This window comes from Cololabis saira, chromosome 17 (assembly GCF_033807715.1).
Source record: "Cololabis saira isolate AMF1-May2022 chromosome 17, fColSai1.1, whole genome shotgun sequence".
Classification (NCBI taxonomy): Eukaryota; Metazoa; Chordata; class Actinopteri; order Beloniformes; family Belonidae; genus Cololabis; species Cololabis saira.
In genome coordinates this window covers 38,503,019-38,524,308 of record NC_084603.1, presented here as the reverse complement: position 1 = coordinate 38,524,308, position 21,290 = coordinate 38,503,019, and the positions used below count along the sequence as shown (strand labels likewise).

Sequence of the window (21,290 nt, the reverse complement as noted above, 5' to 3'; positions counted from 1 at the left end):
TGATTGAGGAACATATAAACAATGCTGTGCGTTTGCCCTATTGTTACAGTTTGTAATGCTTTATAACTGTTTAAGTTTTAAAGAGAAAGCCAGGCCAACCATTTTCCACAAACTGAACTAAAAATAAATGTCAGGTTTGCATTATGCATCTTCAGTTTCATACAAGTACAAATATTTTGCCACAAACTGAATAGTTTCTCTCATGTATGATTTGACTTTTTTCTTTTCCAGAAATTTAACAACTAAAATTAAATAAATAAATAAAAGTAAATAAATACGTACAATTTTACATCATCAAAAAGATTGATTCATGCTCACCTTATAAGTGTAAGAGGAGATTTATTTTTGTTAAGAAGGTTATTTTGGTAAAATAACCGTGCTTGCGTGGGTTTCCTCCGGGTACTCCGGTTTCCTCCCACAGTCCAAAAACATGCATGCTAGGTTAAAGGAGCATGAGGCTCCTTTTAAGAAATGAGACTCTCTAGCGCCACCCTTCACCACGACGGCCGTCGGGGGTACTGCAGCCAACAGTGAAGCCGGCACGGGAGAACGGGGAGAACGTGCATGCAGCGTCATGTGACATCACATCCGCAGGACAGCGCGGGAAATTCGGCCCCACAATTGCAGCACATTTTTCAGCACACAGCCTGTTCAAGGCAAAGGAGAGATACACTAGAGGGCTCATTCTTTTTGGTTTGGAACGCTTCATCTGACATTATTACTAGAAAACTTAAAACTTAGTGTGAGTGTGTCTGGTTGTTTGTCTGTATATGTGGCCCTGCTATGGACTGGTGACCTGTCCAGGGTGTAACCCCTGCCTCTCGCCTGAAAATAGCTGGGATAAACTCCTGCAAACCCCCGTGACCCTGCAAAGGATAAAGCGGTATAGAAAATGGATGGATGGATATTCTGATGTAAATCAGGGACTATAATGACACTAGTCAGTTTATCTGTAGTGATTAGTCTGTTTTAGATTGGGCGGAGTGATACGCCACAGTACGGCACTAGGTGCTGTGTTGATGTTCTAAAATCCTACACTGTTGAGGGACATTAAAGTACACTGGAACTCAGCAGAAGTTGTCCCCGTGTTTATCCTACTCACCACCCCAAAAAGGTTTAATTTAATAAGGTAAGGCTTAACTCTACACCAGCCTTACATCAGTAAAAGTTCAGAGCTCAAAACCCTGCAAGAGTCCCGTGATCGGGACCAAAACGGGACTAGTTTCTTCTGAGCGGAGGAAGATTTTGGTCTGCGGGTCGAGACGCGGTCGGATGCGCGTTACTAGTCAACACAATAGATTAATATTAATAACCCAATATCGCGATACAGTTTGTCACCTCCACCTTTTTGTATCGCGAAATTTCATGGCACGAAATATTGTTACCCCCCTAATAGGGCTGGGCGATATATCGAGGATAGTCGATGTATCTCGGCTTCTACTCTGTGCGATGTACAAAATGACTTTATCGTGCATATTCGAATATACATTTTCACGCATTTTGCTTTTAGCCGCGGGCGTTAAATTACAGGCTTTTCTCACTCTCTCGTCTCGTCTCTCCTTCTCTGAGACATAAAACAAGCGCACCCTGTCACACATGTCAGTCACGTGCTGTCGTGTGTGCATTATCATTGGCCCCGGACCAGCTGCAGGTGTCTGCGCTGCGGTCCGGGACCGCCGCTCACTTCCACCGCTTTAACTTTCCCAAACTCGGCCTGTTTGCGCTGTGAGCTCATCTGCGCGGTTGCTACGCGCGGCGGACTCTTTTCAAAGCTAACCGGTGTAGTAAGGACGGGAGGGGATGTTTTCTCCTCGCACGACGCGCACGGCTGGAGAGCCGAGGAGCCGCTTAGCGCTACACGCGCAGCCGAGCCTTGAGGCTGATTTATGGTCCCGCGTTACACCAACGCAGAGCCTACGGCGTAAATGCGCGTCGCCGCGTTCCCTACGCCGTAGGTTCTGCGTCGATTTAACGCGGAACCATAATTCAGACTTTTCTCTTCCAGAACTGAGAAACGTCACCTAGTGTTGCTTAAATGTGGCCACATGAAATCAATCACTATCATCAAAACAAAGTCAAACAAGACTATATGATGTCATATTTCTAACAATAAGTGAAAGTGATGCAAAGTAAAGGAGGAGAGGATGAAACATTGCAGTCCCTGCACCTACAATTTAATATAAAGGTGCTCTAAGGGGCCCCTGCTGCTCAGAGCAGCTCATCCTGGTAAAACCTGGTAAAACCAGGTAAAACCTGGTAAAACCAGGACCAGAACATGTTCTTAGCAGATGTTCTTCAGACGGGAGTCAGAGAGATGCAACGTGCACTTTCTATTTTGAAATTACACTTTTTATGTTTGTGCCACTCGCTGCTTAGTAACTGTTTAATAAATACAGTTTTTTGGTAAATTTGACTTATTCCCCCTTTTTGCATGAAAGTTTAAAATGAGCATATATTAATGCAGTAGCCTATGAACAAGAATGTTTTAATTTAGACATATAGAATCATCATACTGGTGTGATTGTATGCATCAAAGTGTTAATTCAAGGCTAAGGCAAAATATCGAGATATATATCGTGTATCGTGACATGGCCTAAAAATATCGAGATATTAATAAAAGGCCATATCGCCCAGCCCTACCCCCTAATATATATAGAAAGCTTGCTCAAGGTCCCAGCACAGCAATTCAATCAGTTTGAGGTCTGGACTTTGATTTGATCCTTCCAAGCCCTTGACTCCTTGTTTTTTCTTGGCTCCTGTGATGTAGTTAGTGGTTTACCTCAGATCACTGTCCTGTTGGATGAACAAGCCGTAACCAGAATTAAGCTGTCACACAGTTGTCCTCACATTTGCCTCCACAATAGTTTATTTTTTTAAATATTTTACCTGATCTGTTGTCATGAATATGAGAAGGGATGCAATGGTAACAGTCTGTAAAATACAATTCACGAAGCACTGGTTAAGGGATGCATCAATTTTGTGGAAGAGGGGATTTGAAGCCTCTTTTTCCCATAGACTGTAAAAAATAAAAAAAATAAAAACATTTTTTTCCTCGTATGGATTGCCGCCATGCTGCTCTGGAAGCTGATGGGAACACGGCCGTCGTATGTCAATCAAAGTTAGCTGTAGCTGTCAGCAGATGAGCGGTTTTTTAGTGGTGGGGAAAAAAATTGATATTGCAATATATTGTTGCGCTCTCTGTCGCAATAAATAATCGATAAACTGACGGAAAATATCGATATTTTATTACAACACACATAATGGATTTACGCGGTTGTCACCGCAATATTGTTCATGCACTTTAATTTGTCCAGCTGTTCAAAGTTTACATTTACAAGACTAGGAGGCAGTGAGGTACGATGCAAAATTAAGTTGCTTACTGACTTTTCAGTATTAGAAACAAAGCAGTGCACTGTCCTGGTTTATATAACACATGTTATTAATGTTCATGCACTTTAATTTGTCCAGCTGTACAGTGTTTACATTTACAAGCCTAGGAGGCAGTGAGGAAATATACAAATGCACTTTCTTTGTACATTGTACACGTTTTGGCATTGAATAAATGCATAACTACAGACATTTTCCTTTTTATGGGTATTTTTTTCTTTTTCAGTCACATATATCGTGATATATCGATGAAATTTCTTACAATATATCGATGTGGCAGGGTGGAGTAGCTGCAGCCACTCAGGCTGACGGGACACAGGTGTGTCCCATCAGCCTCTCCACCCTGCCAGCCTTGATAAGGAGGACTGGGAGACTGCAGCTGGGTCGGACTGAGAAGCTGCTGCAGAGAAGCAGAAACTGCTGGTCGTGGTGCTTGTGCACGTGTGGTGGTGTCGTGTGACAATAAAAGGGTCTGCACGAAACTCCGTGTCTCTCCATCCTTCGGTCGGCCCCGGTAGCACTCGCCCTGCTACATCTGGCGCCCAACGTGGGGCTTCGAAGGACGGGAGAGGCACGGAGCGGGCCCTGGACGCGCTCGCCCGGGCCATGGCGGGCATGGCGGCCGCCTTCCGGGACCAGGGCGAGCGACCCACCCCTGCACCCCTTCTGAGGGCCGCCGCAACAACGCGGGAGGAGCTGGCGGCGCCGCAGCTGAGAGGCCGGGAGGCAGAAGCTGCGGGCCGGCAAGCGACGGCTCCCGAGGCGGCGGGACCCGCGGAGCGACCCATCCCTGCACCCCGTCTGAGGTTTGCCACGGCAGCGCTGGTGGACCTGCAGCCGACTGGCCGTGAGGCAGTGGCTGCAGGCCGCCAGGCGACGGCTCCCGGGACGGAGGCGGAGGCGGAGTTGGCGGGGGAGGCGGCTTCGGAGGCGCAGCCGCCAGCGACAGCGGGTCCCGCGGAGACGGGGCCGGACCTTCGGCCAGAGCAGAGCGTGACGGAGGAGGCGGTCCTGGACACACCAGCTCCAGACCAGGGCTGCGCCGTGGAGGAGGCGGTCCTGGAGGCGGACCAGCGGCCGGTGCGGGTCCGCGTCACGGAGGAGGGGGTGGTCTTGGACGCACGGTCTGACCCGAGGCCACCATGGGCCCGGTCCCGAGAGCGGCTTTCTCAGCGGTCGGCCCGTCGCCGAGGACGGCTGCCCAACCGTTCCCGGTGGTCAGCCCGTCGCCGAGGGCGGCCGCCCGACCGTTCCCGCTGGTCGGCCCGTCGCCGAGGGCAACCTCCCGACGGGGCTCGGCGGCCGTCTGAACCAGGAAGACCCGGGGGCGCAGACGGCTTCCTCCCCCGCTCCGAGGGGGCAGGGGGGGGAGTAGGCTCGGCCGGACGGACCCCGGCACGAGTTTGACGTTGGGGGTGTGTGGCAGGGTGGAGTAGCTGCAGCCTCTCCACCCTGCCAGCCTTGATAAGGAGGACTGGGAGACTGCAGCTGGGTCGGACTGAGAAGCTGCTGCAGAGAAGCAGAAACTGCTGGTCGTGGTGCTTGTGCACGTGTGGTGGTGTCGTGTGACAATAAAAGGGTCTGCACGAAACTCCGTGTCTCTCCATCCTTCGGTCGGCCCCGGTAGCACTCGCCCTGCTACAATCGAATATCGTAGATATCGTGATATTATCGTTATCGTGGGCCACATATCGCCACAGTTTTGAATCGTGTGTTACCCGTATCGTCCCACCCCTAGTGCGTATGTGTAATGATTTTGAAATATTAACATGTAATTGGACTCACGTAAATAAGTTTGGAATTACGAAGGAGTAAACAGGTCACACCTGAGATAATGGCTCAGAGCAGCAACGTGTGTTTAATCCCTCCTTTTACTTCTCTGTGTGTCTGTGGATGTATTTCTGAACCAGGAGGTGAACCAGCAGCTGCAGGAGGACAACCAGGAGCTGCGGGACCTGTGCTGCTTCCTGGACGACGACAGGCAGAAGGGGAAGCGGCTGTCCCGGGAATGGCAGCGCCTGGGCCGCTACAGCGCCAGCCTCATGCGGAGGGAGGTCTCCATCTACCTGCAGAAGCTCAAGGAGCTGGAGCAGCGGCAGGCGGAGGTCATCCGGGAGAATCTGGAGCTCAAGGAAGTGTGTTTGATGCTGGAAGAGGAAAGGGTTGGGGGAGCGGGTCAAGTGGGGCCAACAGGAAGTCAGAGTAGTCTGTCTCAGCCTCCACCTGGCCTGCTGCGGGACGTGGGTGACGGCAGCAGCACCTCCAGCGCTGGGAGCACCGGCAGCCCCGATAACCCCCACCACAAACCCCCCCTGCTGAGCTGCAACACCAGCCCCATGCCTGGATCCAGGTACTCTTCCCCTGCATCCACAGGGAGGAGGCACAGCTCCACCCCCGAGTACCACACCTTCCCTCTGGCCTGCCGCCCCCGTAAGGGCTCCCTGACCAACCCGGAGCCCCGGGGCCTTCGGGGACACAGCCCCGAGAAACACAGCAAGTCCCCTACCAGGACAAACCTAGACTGCCACCCCAAAACCTGCAGCTCCGAGCTCTTGGCTCAGAAACATCTGCTGGTGCCGGGGCAGGCGTCCCCGGGCCACGGCAGGGGCTCCGCTGCTTCCAGTCCAGAGCTGAGTCAGAGACACCGGCACATCTGCATCGTGGGGGCCGGGTGTGAGGGCCGGGACACCCAGCAGGAGAGGACGGGGACTCCAGAGCACCTGCGGAAAGGACAGGTGATCGTTGGAAGCCCGGAGTCGATACGACGCCACCATCACTACCAGCACGGCCCTGGAGGGGACTACGGCAAGGGGAGGTGCAGCGGCACCGCCTGCACCGAGGGGGGCCAGAGGAGGGCTGTGGGAGGGGAGGTCACCCCGCTACACCACAGTCTCTACAATGGTAGGAACCACTGATGCACATCAGAGAAACACAAATCTAATGTCTAGATCAGGGGTCAGCAAAACAAAATGTTCAAAGAGCCATATTAGACCAAAAACACAAAAAACAAATATGTCTGGAGCCGCAAACAATGAAAAGTCTTGTATGAGACTTAGGGGTAAATCCACAAAGAACAGATTGCGCCCGCAAATAGCGCTGTGAATTGCGCTGCATTTGCGCCCGCAATTTGCCCCGCTTTAAGGTCCTATTCACAAAAGATTTTGCTCTAATGATATACCGGCGCAAACACGCCCATAAAGTTTTGCGGCTGAGTGCAATTTGCACTTGTCTGAGTGAGCGGAGCTGTTTCCAGTGTTCTCCGTATTTCAGCACACAGATTGGTCCATAATGAAAACTGCAGAGAGCCCAATAGACTCAACTTTCACGTATTTGTACTAGTATTTCGCATAGATAGATAGATAGATAGATAGATAGATAGATAGATAGATAGATAGATAGATAGATAGATAGATAGATAGATAGATAGATAGATAGATAGATAGATAGATAGAGAGAGAAGACCTCAGTGTCTGTATGACATAAGCTAATGAAATGTCAAATGTTAAGAGGCTGTGCGCATTTACGCACAAGGCACAGCACCGGTAGCCTACTGGATCGGGATCAGATCAGGATCTAATGGTAATTCATGTTCTTTGTTTTGCTACACGTATGAAAGCTGTATGTGTACACTGTATGAAAGCGTCGCCGTGTACCCTACGCCGTAGGGCTGCGTCGTTTTAACGCGGGACCCTAATTTAGGCACCATACACCTGCACCTAAAGGTTTCACGCGCGAGTAAAACTCATATATATGAAAAAAAATCTGAGTCCCTTTAGGGGCTCCGTGGGGCTCCCTAAACGCAGCGCCTCATTTGTTCTGTCTTAAAGTGTGAGGAGGTTCCCCGCATGTCACCACGGCAGCAGCAGCAGCAGCACCAGAGTCCTGACTGACTGAGCTTCACACAGAGGGACACGATCAGCGCTATTTTAATTTATTATTTTATTATTTTAAGTCTGATATATGTTGTGATATGTGATGACATTATTAAGCTGTTAAACACACACATTCTAGATTATGTTTATATGGTGGAATTGTTTGTAATAAAGCAGCCCCTACTGTATGGATGAATCCTGAACTCCGTCCTGTTATTTTTATTTTTAAATCCGAGATAAGTCCACAACCCCACTTGATCTGACTGTGTACAGTCATGTCTGACTGTAGATTTCACCCTTAATATCATTCAGTATCACACAGGCTTGAATGACATTGAGAGAGAGAAACAGAGAGACGGGGAGTGAGGAGTTTGCGCGCAGTTTAATACACGCTTCTGAAAGACGGTATTTGCTCCACTATTTTTGCGTGTGGCAAATAGCCCTGGCTTTTGTGAATTAGGCGCTTTTTGCAATGAGGCTTATTTGCATAGAAAGGGGGCAATTTTGCGCCGAATTACCTAATTTGCATGCATGCAAATGGTACCGGCGCAGACTGCCACTATTTGCTTGGCAGCGCAGTTTGTGGAGCAATTCCCCCTTTGCGGGTGCTTTGTGAATTGGACGCTCTCTTTTTGTCTCATTTGCACCGGTTTAGCGGCCGCAAAAGCCGCGCAATCCTTTTGTGGATTTGGCCCTTAGAATCAAGGCAAATAGCGAAAGGTGAAATGTTGAGAAAAAAGTCGAAATGTTGAGAAAAAAGTCAAAATTTCGCGAAAAAAGAGAAATGTCGAGAAAAAAGTCGAAATGTCGAGAAACAAGTCAAAATTTCGAGAAACAAGTCAAAACTTCGAGAAAAAAGTCAAAATGTCGAGATTAATCTTGAAGTACAATCTTGAGAAAAAAGTCAAAATGTTGAGAAAAAAGTCAAAATGTTGAGAAAAAAGTCGAAATGTGGAGATTAATGTTGAAGTACAATTTTGAGAAAAAAGTTGAAATGTTGAGATTAAAAAGGAAAGGAAAAAGGAAGAAAAAAAGAAAAAAAGAAGAAAAAAAGGAACAAAAAGAGAAAAAAAAGGTCAAACATTTTTGAAAAAGCTCCAGGAGCCACTAGGGCGGCGCTAAAGAGCCGCATGCGGCTCTGGAGCCACGGGTTGCTCACCCCTGCTCTAGATGGAGGAAATGTTGCACCTCCACAAAGAAACCAGGTCATCTTAAGCTTGTTGGCAGCAACATGTCTCAAACGTTGGGATGGGGTGATGTTTTCTGCTGTGTAGCATTTGCACGTCTTATAACAACAGTCCATATGAGGTTTTCCCTGGAAAGGAGAGGAATGAGGGTTAGCCACAGCGAGACGGAGTATATGTGTGTGAATGAGAAGAACCCAAGTGGAAGAATGAGGTTACAGGGAGAAGAGGTAGAGAAGGTGGAGGATTTGAAGTACAGGTCAACAGTTCAGAGCAATGGAGAGTGTGGAAAAGAGGTGAAGAAATGTGTGCAGGTGGGATGGAGTGGGTGGAGAAAAGTGTCAGGTGTGATGTGTGATAAAAGAGTTTCCGCTAAAATGAAAGGAAAGGTGTACAAAACTGTGGTGAGAGCAGCGATGTTGTTTGGTCTAGAGACACTAATGTCACTGAGTAAAAGACAGAGCTGGAGGCAGCAGAGATGGAGATGCTGAGGTTCTCTAAGGGAGAGACCAGACTGGACAGGATCAGGAATGAGGACATCAGAGGGACGGACAGTACTCGAGTTGTAAAAAAGAATCAGGGGGGATGGTGGATTTGATCATATGGGGACAGATAATTTGTGCTGATTACAAATAATATAATATATTACAAATAATAGCAGTGACCAAAACACCTGCAGAAATACTGCAGGAATGACATAGCAGCAGTTAAATGCAGCCTTCTGTAAGCTTTAAATATCCACTGGGCTTACATCAAATACATCAAAACACAACAATAAAAAACACTTTTCTGAACTTATCAATATGACTCTGTCCTTCACAGGATAAGTAAAATGGATCACTGCAAAAACTCAAAATCTTAACAAGAATATTTGTCTTATTTCTAGTTAAAATGTCTCATTTTAGTAAAATCTTATTACACTTAAAACAAGACTCATCACTGGAAAAAACAACAATTTTCACCTGTTTCAAGTAGATTTTCACTTGAAATAAGTAGAAAAATCTATTTTTTTTTACTGATTTTTGGCTTCACAACTCCTACGTTTGTAAGATATCCCTAAAAAAAGCATAAAAAATGCATCAGATTCATTGCAGAAAAGTCATTTTCCAACTTCATGACAATGTCCCTGTATATAAACCTTTTTACTTTGATGAAGATTTAAATGACGGTTTCAAAGAAGAAAAAACGAATTATGAGGCAAAGATGACACAGTACTGCTGTACAAGCAAGACGGCGTCAACTTAAAGGTTAAACCATTATGGTAACATGTGCACAACAGAAATAAACCGTACTATTTCAAATGAATAATTAATAACGCCAGAGTGCAGTCAGCTCCCCCACTCCGGAGAAACGGGGTTAGAACAGTCCAGCGTGTCGTCTACAGCGGGTGGATGTACATTTCATTTGATAGCTTCAGTTATATTAACAAGCATTAAGCATTTAAAACATAATAAAATCAGCTTCAGTGTGCAATCAAAGCCTAGTCGGCTAATAGGGATGTTCCAATACTGATACCAGTATCAGAAATACTTGCATATTCTGCCACAGGAACCCAGTTTTTTTTAAATATTTTTTAATTAACATTATTTCTCATTACAACATGTTTGTGCATCAAGTAATACAAATTTGTGCAAAGAATACCTGTTTTATAATTTAAGAAAAAGCAAAAACAAAAGAAAACAAATAAAATCACAAAATAGGAAATAAAAACTAATACTAAAACAAATAAAAGATTGCCTCAGCGATGGATAAGCTTCAGATTTCCAATTAATTAGGATGCATTTCTTCACTGCTGTGCTGGCAAGTAAAATGAATTATTTCTTATAATTGTCCACGTTAACAGACCTTGTATCTCCCAAAATCCAAAGTTTTGGGTTCTGCTCAATTTGGCATCCTGTTATCTTAGAAGTTAATGGAATAATGTGTTCCCAAAGTTTTCCTATCACTGGGCAGCTCCAAAACATGATCGCCTTTTTCCACTTTACACCTCTGACATCTTGAAGAAATGCTGCTGTCAAATGTATGCAATCTGTGAGGGGTGTAGTATGTTCTGTGCAATAAGTTGAATTGTATTTGCCTGTTTAGTTGATATTAACACAGTCTGTGCCTGCTCCAGTGAAGAATACCAGTCCTCCTCATCATAAACACAGCATGTCTTTTTCCCACTTTCCTTTTTTAGATGTCTTATCATAAACAGGTAGATTGCCATTGATACCAGTTCTTCTTTGTTGCTCTAAAAGCCTTCACAGGAACTTACACAGGAACAGCTGATAGAGCTATCTGGCACTCTCATAATGTTGGTAATATGTTATTTTAGTCTGTGAAATCCCACCAGGAAAACTGCATGATACTTGTACAGCAAGGCAAATTAAATCCAGAACAACGATGGACGAAACTGTAGAATTCATCGTCCTAGATGATGATGTTGGTCGTTGAAAATGTTGGATTTCACTACGTAACCGAACATCTGGAGCAGTAGTACCGTTTCCCAGGTGGGAAATACACCTCTGAAATTGCTCTTCATGTAAATAGATATTATATTTGTTAAAAAGAACGACTTTAATTTGTTAAAAGAAATAAATAAATAATACACTGGTGTCGTAGCAGCCCAGCCCAGGTACTGGAATCGGTAAGAGACAGAAAAACCTGGTACCAGAACATCTCAAACAGCTGTACACTTCTATTAATGGGTTATGTATGGACCTTAGTCCGTGGCCGTCTGCCTTTTTCTTTTCCGCTTGAGAGCAAATCATTATGGTACAGAGGCTTGGCTGGTGCCCGCGGGTTGTACCCCAGTCTTTCAGGTGCATTGTGGGATATCCTGAGTAGGCTACATGTTGGAACACTGGTCCTAGTGGACCATGTAGAGACAAGGAGGTGCTTTTTATGACACGGAGTTGTTAATCTTTCCAGTACGGAAGAGTATTAGGGCCATGCAGGAGAAACAATATTTGAGAGGGGAAGATTTTTCTTTATTGTGCACTTCGAGAAAAAAGTCGACCTGGACCAGGCCTGGACAATTTAGGTCTAAAAACAAAGAGAAAGCAACTCAAAAACAGAAATCATAATTAAGCAGAGGTGTTGGCATCAACCTCTCCCCATGGCAGCCCTGCCCTGTACTGAACCATTTCCCCTTTATATCTTCTCCTGACTGCACCCCTGGCTAAGCAGTCAGCAAATCACAACCTAACTACAATACACACAAGGTGCTCCCCATAAAGCAATCAGAGCTCCCCTCAGGCAAACATGGCCGCTCCCCAATTGCTGCATCTGCATGGATAGACAAAAGTAGTTAGATTACATGTCACAACAGAATGTTCTGTGGGACTGAAATCCAACTCACAACACACAATACAGCATAAATAACATGAATGTATATTTGTTGCTCATGAAAACAATAATAAGCAGCAGAACCTACTCTGACAGAGTCTGCTCTTTCACAATGTCGAGAAACAAGTCAAATGTTGAGATTAATGTTGAAATACAATTTCAAGAAAAAAGTCGAAATGTTGAGAATAAAGTTGAAATACAATTTCAAGAATAAAGTGGAAATGTCTCCTCTGGTCCATCAAATCCAGTTAGCAGAGTGATTGACAGCTCTGCAGCAGCAGCCGTAACTAACTAACTATCTTACATCCTTGGAGTGGAACGTTAAGGGTAAGTTTTTGGAGTTATTTTGACTTTTTTCTCAACATTTCGACTTTTTTCTCGACATTTCGACTTTTTTCTCGAAATTGTACTTCAACATTAATCTCAACATTTTGACTTTTTTCTCTGCATTTCAACTTTTTTCTCGACATTTCGACTATTTTGTCGAAGTGTATAATGAAAAAAAAATCTTCCTCCTCTAAGATATTATTTAAATGTTTCTCCTGCCTGGCCCTAATACTCTTCCGTAATCACCATGGTTTCAATTCGCCCACAATCACGTGAATCCAGTTTTGTATCTGCTGGGTTGGCGTGTGGTGAGATTGGTCGACCCAAAGAGGCTGGTGTTCATAAGCTGGTCGTGCCAGTACAGTCGCGGGCTGATCGATCAGCGTTATTTCTCTCTGTGCAGCTTTCTTAAACTCAAAAAGAACAAAGTGCAACAAGGGAGCGCTTCGGAATATGTGATGGGAGTTAAGTGAATCAAGCTTGAAGGCAAAGCAAATGTATTTCACATCAGCTCTGCTGCTTAAAGGATTTACACAAGTCTTTTCATGTCAGAAATAAATGAGGCTTTAATAGTATGCATGTGGGAAGGAAAATCAATGTTAACACTTCAGAAGGGCTGAATAGCTGCCAGAATGCGAGCTAATAGAAATGAGTGTTAAGCTTCCAGACAGCTCTCACACTCCCCGTCTGCACACCAACACACTGCTTACATATGCTGGGTGTAAATACAGCCATTATAAACTCACTCTGCTGTCCCTGCCTCTTCCACGAGATTTGTGAGTGTGTGTGTGTGTGTGTGTGTGTGTGTGTGTGTGTGTGTGTGTGTGTGTGTGTGTGTGTGTGTGTGTGTGTGTGTGTGTGTGTGTGTGTGTGTGTGTGTGTGTGTGTGTGTGTGTGTGTGTGTGTGTGTGTGTGTGGCTGCATGGAGCATGTACCCACAGTTTAACCTTTACACTCTGGAGTCTACATCAGTCACGCCTGCCTGCTCACAAATACAATCTGATGAACACACATCTCCCTCATCCTCCCAGCCCTGTGGCCTCAGCCGCTGAATCAGAGTTAGACTCGGAGATGTGTGTGAGTGTGTGTGTGTGTGTGTGTGTGTGTGAGTGTGAGAGAGGGAGAGGGAGGGTGGCAGTTGAAATGCTATGTGTTTGCTGCAGAGTAACTAACTAGTGGGTCAGGTAAAGAACAGGGTGGTTTGGCTTGCAGTCACCTTTATCACATTACAACACAACTGCTATACGGTTTGAATGTAATGGATCTGGCTGCAGTGGCTCAAATCTGCCGGTTGGGTAAGTGCAAGTAAGTAGGGGTAGAACGATACACTAATCTCACGATACGGTACAATACATGATATTATAGCAGAAAAAATTGTCTTTTATTTGAAAGACACAAAATACAAAACAATGCTGTGCGTCTGCCCTATTGTTCCAGTTTTACAGTTTGTGACGTTTTTTATGCATCTTCAGTTTCATACAAGTACAAATATTTTGCCACAAACTGAATAGTTTCTCTCATGTATGATTTGACTTTTTTCTTTTCCAGAAATTTAACAACTAAAATTAAATAAATAAATACAAGTAAATAAATACATACAATTTTACATCATAAAACAGATTGATTCATGCTCACCTTATAAGTGTAAGAGGAGATTTATTTTTGTTAAGGTTATTTTGGTAATTCAGGGTTCATTATTTTATAAATCTATTCTTTATATTCTGATGTAAATCAGGGACTATAATGACACTAGTCAGTTTATCTGTAGTGATTAGTGTGTTTTAGATTGGGCGGAGTGATACGCCACAGTACGGCACTAGCTGCTGTGTTGATGTTCTAAAATCCTACACTGTTGAGGGACATTAAAGTACACTGGAACTCAGCAGAAGTTGTCCCCGTGTTTATCCTACTCACCACCCCAAAAAGGTTTAATTTAATAAGGTAAGGCTTAACTCTACACCAGCCTTACATCAGTAAAAGTTCAGACCTCAAAACCTGCAAGAGTCCCGTCATCGGGACCAAAACTGTACTAGTTTCTTCTGAGCGGAGTCAGATTTCCCTCCGCGGGTCGAGGCGCAGTCGTTATTAGTCAACACAATAGATTAATATTAATAACCCAATATCACGATACAGACTGTCACCTCCACGACACGTATTGTGATGTTTTTGTATCGCAGATTTCGTGGCACGATATATTGTTACACCCCTACAAGTAAGTGATCGTGTGTCAGGTTCTGTGCACCTCCAAAACATGTACGAGCCACGGTTTAAAATGAAACGGATTATTGAATCAATGGTTGACCATGTTAATTATCAGCAATCTGCTTCTGTTAGTTGGCTTGTTTTCTGTATAACTCCCTTGCCACCCCTGAAATTTAACATTTCTCATAAAGTGTTTGGACTCTGAAATATAAATGTCGTCTACTGTGGGGGCCTTTCTATTTTCTTCCAGCCGCCTTTTTAATTCAGAGGAGACCTGCGGTCTTGACGCGCTCCAATAAAACAATCACTGTGTCTGGCTTGTATCGAACAGAGATTTATTAAACTCTCGATCGTGCAGTGTCCACAACAAAACAATTAAACTTAGGCCTATACTGTAGCTTGTAAACGAAAATAACGAGAGCGGTCCAAAAACAATACGGCTCTCCCCTGTCACATCAGCTGTCTCATCACCTGTCCATCGCTCCTCTATATGTCATTTCCTTGGAGGACCTCATCATATAAACATTTTAAATTAAACTCAAATATAAACGTAGAGCCATTAATTATTTCACTGTCCTTAATCTACAGTATTATTAAAAATAACAATATTCAAGAAAAATGGGCAGATATGGCTCTAATATCTACAGTTAAGCAACATCTTGGCATTCCTTGATAAGAGGTTGTCAGGATGGGGCATGTGTCTCTCTAAGCCAGGGGTGTCCAAACTTTTTTCAGAGAGGGCCAGATTTGGTAAGGTGGTGAAAATGTGTGTGGGCCGACCTTTCCACCTGACATTCTTTGAACCAAAAACATTAAATACAAATGAACTATCCATCCATCCATCTATTATCTATACCTGCTTTATCCTTTGCAGGGTCACGGGGGTCTGCTGGAGCCACTTTTTTAAAGAATGAAAATATATTTTACTCATTGAGAGACGCGTTGCTGCCGTCAAATCCTTAACGAGCCAATATTTTTCATGAAATGGTTGAATGTTTCAGTTTAAACATGTATGTTTTCTGGGCTGTAGATAAAATGTTATGAGACTTGTGAATCATTACTAAAAGAGCACACTTATAAACCACCAACAGCAAAACTGCTGTTAAACCTAAGTACTTTCTTAACCTGTAAATCTGTCTTGTCCTGCTTCAGGAGACGCGGTTTAAATGGTACAATATTCACTGCGCTTCAATAATACTTTATGAGTCCTTGCAGACGAATTATATTTTGCTGTAGTACCAACTGTATATCTGTCAGGTGTGGTTGAAAGATGCAGCTTTACATCAGCCAGCAACAACAGCACACAATACCAGCCCTTAAAAGCAGCTCTCCACCTCCAGCCTTCCACACGGCCAGCGTAAATCTTCATTAAGCAGTCGTCATGAAGCAGCACCTTTTACAAATTGAGGTCATTAACTTCACGGGTTTTTTTGACCGGCACCCTTAGTCCACTAAATGATTGAATAGACAGTGTGGGATTTTCCACCTTGACAGTAGCAATACATGCTGCTTCCAGAGTTAATGTGACCTTTGGGGATAAGCATCCATTTGAGGTATTCAGAAGAAGAGTAGAGTACTTCAGCATGGGAAATCAGCGGTTATGAAGAAATGGGTTTCATGTTGCCATCCATAAATGGGATCTTCCTGCAAGACATATCATTATACCACCACCTCCATACCTTCATGTTAAGACTAGAGATGCATCGATCGATCTGCAACTGATCGGTATTGGCCCGATAATGCCCCTATCGGTTTTGATTCTCAAAATAATAGTTCAAAGCAGGCCGATCTGATGACGTTTACAACAATAACCCGCTGCCCAGGCGTGCGTTCCCACCATAGACATATATACGTAGACACCTCATGACATGCTGGAACGTAATCCAGCGTGGCCGCCATATTGGATGGGTCTCGTCACTCCAGGCTAAATTAACTACACTGGAGTTACAGAGTTACAGTTACAGTTACAGAGTAACAGTTACAGCCAGCACACGCAAGAAGCTGCAAAACAGTTCTTTTTCAAGGGTTTTAGCTCCGCAGCCCACGTTCAAGCCTAACAGGGTAATATAAGACCCTGGAATGACCTGGATTTATTTTTATAGATATATTTATTGAGGGCAATAAGAGAAAAAAGAAACATATTTACAATAACAATAGAAATATCAATATTTTCCCCTTTTTTAACTTTTCAAAACAATAATTAAATAAAAATAAATAAATAATATTAATAAGAAAGAAAGAAAAAATAAATAAATAAATATAAATAAATAAATACACACCCCTCTCCCCTTCAAATAAATTCAAATGAACAATCAAAGTTGTTTCTTTATGAAAATATAAAATGAATTAATTTATACATTTATCAATATGCCATACCATATGTCTTTGTTAAAGAGCATAATACAAAGTCTTTCAGCATAAAAGTACGTATTTTTAATGTGTGACAGCGTCCTGTATCATAACTAAATCTCTGCCGTTTGTAACAAACCAAACCGTGTGAAAATCGGGTAAAAATTTGGGTAAAAATTGGATGATTGTAGTCGGGGATAAAACCTTCCTCAGTAGAAATAAATGCATTGGAGACCCATCCAAGATGGCGGGCACGTCGGCCCCATCCAAGATGGCGGCCGCGCTGAACGTCAGCTCCAATGGGCAGCGTCAGTCTATGAGGCGTCTACGTATAAATGTCTATGGTTCCCACATCTCAGACCCAGGTCTCCTGAGGGGGCGTTGGCCTCGCCGGTATGGGAGTTTTACAATGTCCGAATTGGACAACAAATTTGCAGTTTGCAATGTGTTTGCAAAGGAGAAACCCTGAGGAGGAATGTTACAAAAGAATTTCAACACAACGAAGCTGAAAGCACAGTTGAAAGTTTCTCACATCAAGGAGTATGTTGGGTTTTCAAAGTTGGCTGGCGTTGAGACAGAGAAACAACAGGAGCGTGCAGCAACGCCGCTAACTCACCTGTAACAGAGACCTAAATAAACGACAGCAGCAACAGCTAGAAAAATAAAGAATTACACGGTAAGGTAATGGATTAATAAGCCTTGACCATCAGCCGCTTTCTGTTGCAGAAGACTTTCACTGATGAATGTCTGCCGGAGTTATAAACTAAGGTTTATAGTTAACAACTTTTATCAACTCTAAGAGAGTGAAATATCTGCTGTTGTCTGTGTTGCTGCACATGTTGTACATAATTATTACCACAGGAAAGTTTAAGCTAGTAGCTACACTTACTCTTTGTAAGCTGAGTCTAAATCGTCTCTAAGAGTCTCTAGAGGGTGAAATATTGCACATTGCTTAAGCTTGAAATAAAACAGTCAATTCATGATACTTTCTCATCTTCTAATTTTTATACCCAATAATACAATGTCAGTGTTGTACATGAAACAACAATATTGACGAATGTATGGATTTCACGCTGTGATCGGCAATATCGGGATCGGCAGATACTGATTTTGGGGATCGGTGATCAGCAGATACTGATTTTGGGGATCGGTGAGGGGTCTCAAAATCCTGATCGGTGCATCTCTAGTTAAGACTTTCTTTAAATATATCAAGGTCCTGCCCGCTGTTTCAGATGGGTTGAGGTCTGGCAGTTAACTAAGTTATCCCAAAACATATATTCTTTGGTTTTTCTGTCATTTGAAGGTCGTCTTGGGTGATCTGGTTTTGACCAAGACAGATGGAGTCACAGTTGTCTGTAGAATACTCTGGTGTACAGAGGAGTTCATGGTCTTTTCAATGCTGCTTTTGGCTTTAATACCTAGTACCATGATTACTGAGAAAGCCAAAGAACTCCACTTTGGTTCCATCTGTCCATTGGGCATTATTCACACAATCCTTATGGTTTATTCTTTGTAGTTTTGCAAAGCTGTGGTGCTTCTATGTTGTTTTTCAGACAGAGACTTTCTCCTTGCTGGAAACTGCAATGTCAGTGTCACGTCTGGCATCCAGTTGCCTGGGCGTTCTGATCACAAAGATCAGCGAGTAAACAGAGAAACATTAGAGCGCAGAAGCTTTTCATGCAGAAAAAAAAACAAGTGAATGAACTGAGCTTAAACTGGAAAGCAAGACATACAGTTTGTACAATATGTAATTAATCTAAGAGCTGTGAAGTGAAGCAGAGCAATAATGCTCTCAAATCAAAATGATATGTTCATTCGTGTCAAATTAAAAAGAGCAGATGTACCAGATTTTGCTTTTAGCTCATTTCCATCTGTCGTCCCTGGGGGAGATCTGCGCTGAACAAACACCAAATGCTTAAGACTCTTTCGCTCGCAACCACAGTTATATAATCAAACCGTTTTGCAGTCAAACGGACATCAGCAAGTAAAAAATAAGTAGGAGAGCCAATGTTCTCAGAGGGACGTTTAATCTGACATCTATCTATCTATCTATCTATCTATCTATCTATCTATCTATCTATCTATCTATCTATCTATCTATCTATCTATCTATCTATCTATCTATCTATCTATCTATCTATCTATCTATCTATCTATCTATCTATCTATCTATCTATCTATCTATCTATCTATTCCTACCCCTTCTCCAATATTCCATAATTAGGGCCCGAGCACTTACAGTGCAAAGGCCCTATTGTATCTGTAGAAATTTTTTTCCTTGTTTTTATTTTTCCCTAAATGTGCCCCCAAATTTTGCACCAAGCCAGGCCTGGCGAAAAATTTGATATTTAATGGTTTGCATTAATGGGCGTGACAAAATGGCTCAACAGCGCCCCCTAGAAAACTTCGGCACAATTTATGCCATTCCTTCGGCAGTTAATACGGCCCGAACCATAACGTGCACCCAGGTGTGTTATACATCAAAATGTGCGTCTCCATCCTGCGACCACGGGCATTACTTTTCTCTTTCAAAAGCGTTACGAGACGCTAGACGCCAAAAAGCGCCATAATACGGTTTGATGTACATGCACGAAAATCGGTACACACCTGTATCATGTCGCAACTTAAAGAAAAGTCTCTTGGCCCCATGGCCAAAACCAAACAGGAAGTCGGCCATTTTGAATTAATCGTGTAATTTTGGCGCAATTTATGTCATTCCTTCAGCAGTTAATGCCTCCTTAACCCATATTGGAAGTTGGTTCCATAGTAATGGTGCCTGATAGCAGAACGCCCGCCCTCCAAATCTACATTTAGATACTCTAGGAACTACGAGTAAACCTGCACTCTGAGAACGCAGAGCTCTGTTAAGAACATAAGGCACTATCAAGTCTTGCAAATATCCCGGAGCTAAGCCGTTTTGGGCTTCATACGCAAGTAATAACATTTTGAATTGGATTCTGAGTTTTAGAGACGTGGTCTCTCCTGCTGATTCCTGTCAGCACTCACTGCTGCATTTTGGATCAGCTGGAGCCTATTCAGCAAATTACTTGGACATCCTGCTAACAACACATTACAGTAATCTAGTCTACAAGATACAAACTTGTGAATTAGTTTTTCCGCAAGATGTTCCTGATCTTTTTAAACAGATTTTTAAATTGTGTCTCTGCAGTGTAGAGGAGCAAGCCAGTTATTTAAACTTTCAAAAGTTCAACCAGTTCTAAATTGGCTCAAACACCAGCTAATTTGATGCGCATTAGATGCATAATAAGTATTATGATTATCATTGTAAATAGTGATTTCAAAGTATGAGTCTTATCTTATCAACTACCTCACATAAAATAACTGAGTCAGAAAGGAAAAACAGGCTATAAATGAAAAATGTGATTTAACTTTTATTTACTCTTACCACATGAACGATGAGAAGAACCAGTACCATTACTGTAATTGTAGTTTATTTTTATTGGCCTTCCTTTTTCTAGCATTATCACTTCAAAAGTGATCCCAATAATAAACTTCACGGTAAAAAGGTGTCTACAGAACTCGATATGGCCTAATCCTTTTATTGTTAACACGCCGGGATCCTGCGTTGCTACAGATCATATCTGTCAGAGTAGGATGGAGTCAGCGGTGCAGCTCTCTGTTCATCCGTCTTCACGCTGACATTCCCATTAAACATTCACTCATCCTCCGTCCCGCTGTCATTTTCTGCCATTCTTTATAAATCCTTTCCTTTTTGTGAAGGTCCATCTTCTGTCTGTCTGGATGTCCTTTCACTGTCCGTTTGGCAAGTTCACTGGAGACTTTCTTTTAAGAGCTGCAGCTTCGACATGCATCAAGCAGGTTTTGCCCTGATAAGGAGCACCGCACCAGTCAATGCATTTTCTTCTTACAGGGGTAAGATAGATATATGTTAAGCATAAGGGTTTTTGTTTTATTTATGCCATATACAGGACAGTCTCAGAAAATTAAAATATTGTGATAAAGTTCTTTATTTTCTGTAATGCAATTAAAAAAAACAAAAATGTCATTCATTCTGGATTCATTACAAATCAACTGAAATATTGCAAGCCTTTTATTATTTTAATATTGCTGATTATGGTTTACAGTTTAAGATTAAGATTCCCAGAATATTCAAATTTTTTGAGATAGGATATTTGAGTTTTCTTAAGCTGTAAACCATGATCAGCAATATTAAAATAATAAAAGGCTTGAAATATTTCAGTTGATTTGTAATGAATCCAGAATGTATGACTTTTTTTGTTTTTGTAATTGCATTACAGAAAATCACAATATTCTAATTTTCTGAGACAGTCCTGTAGGCTTTACCTGAAAATGCTTTTGAAGGGATGAGGATACATGCATTTTTTTTTTAAAGACCTTAATCCTGGTGTCAGATGAGCTGCTCCACCTGCCATCCACAGTGCACGTAGAAATCAGTGAAGGATGACAACTGGGGTGTTACGTTAATGTCAGATCTCAAGAGCGCTAAAGCACATTGTTATGACAGGGTTTAAGCAGGAGTGGAAGCAAATCAGCAGCTGCTAAACAAACTGATCTCCTCCCCAAGACTGCCAACCGTTTGAACCAGCAGTTATTCATGGGATCACATATATGTACAGCAGTGATTAGGGAGAAACTT

General features: G+C 43.1%; 1 protein-coding gene across 1 annotated transcript in view; it reads left to right on the top strand.

Annotated features, from left to right (window-relative positions):
* LOC133463620 (coiled-coil domain-containing protein 85A-like) overlaps positions 1 to 21,290 on the top strand; it is a 55,962-nt gene that overhangs the window by 3,814 nt on the left and 30,858 nt on the right. The window contains exon 2 of the mRNA XM_061745250.1: positions 5,298 to 6,288. Within this exon, the coding sequence (XP_061601234.1) occupies positions 5,298 to 6,288 (991 nt within the window). The remainder of the gene's footprint in view (positions 1 to 5,297; positions 6,289 to 21,290) is intronic.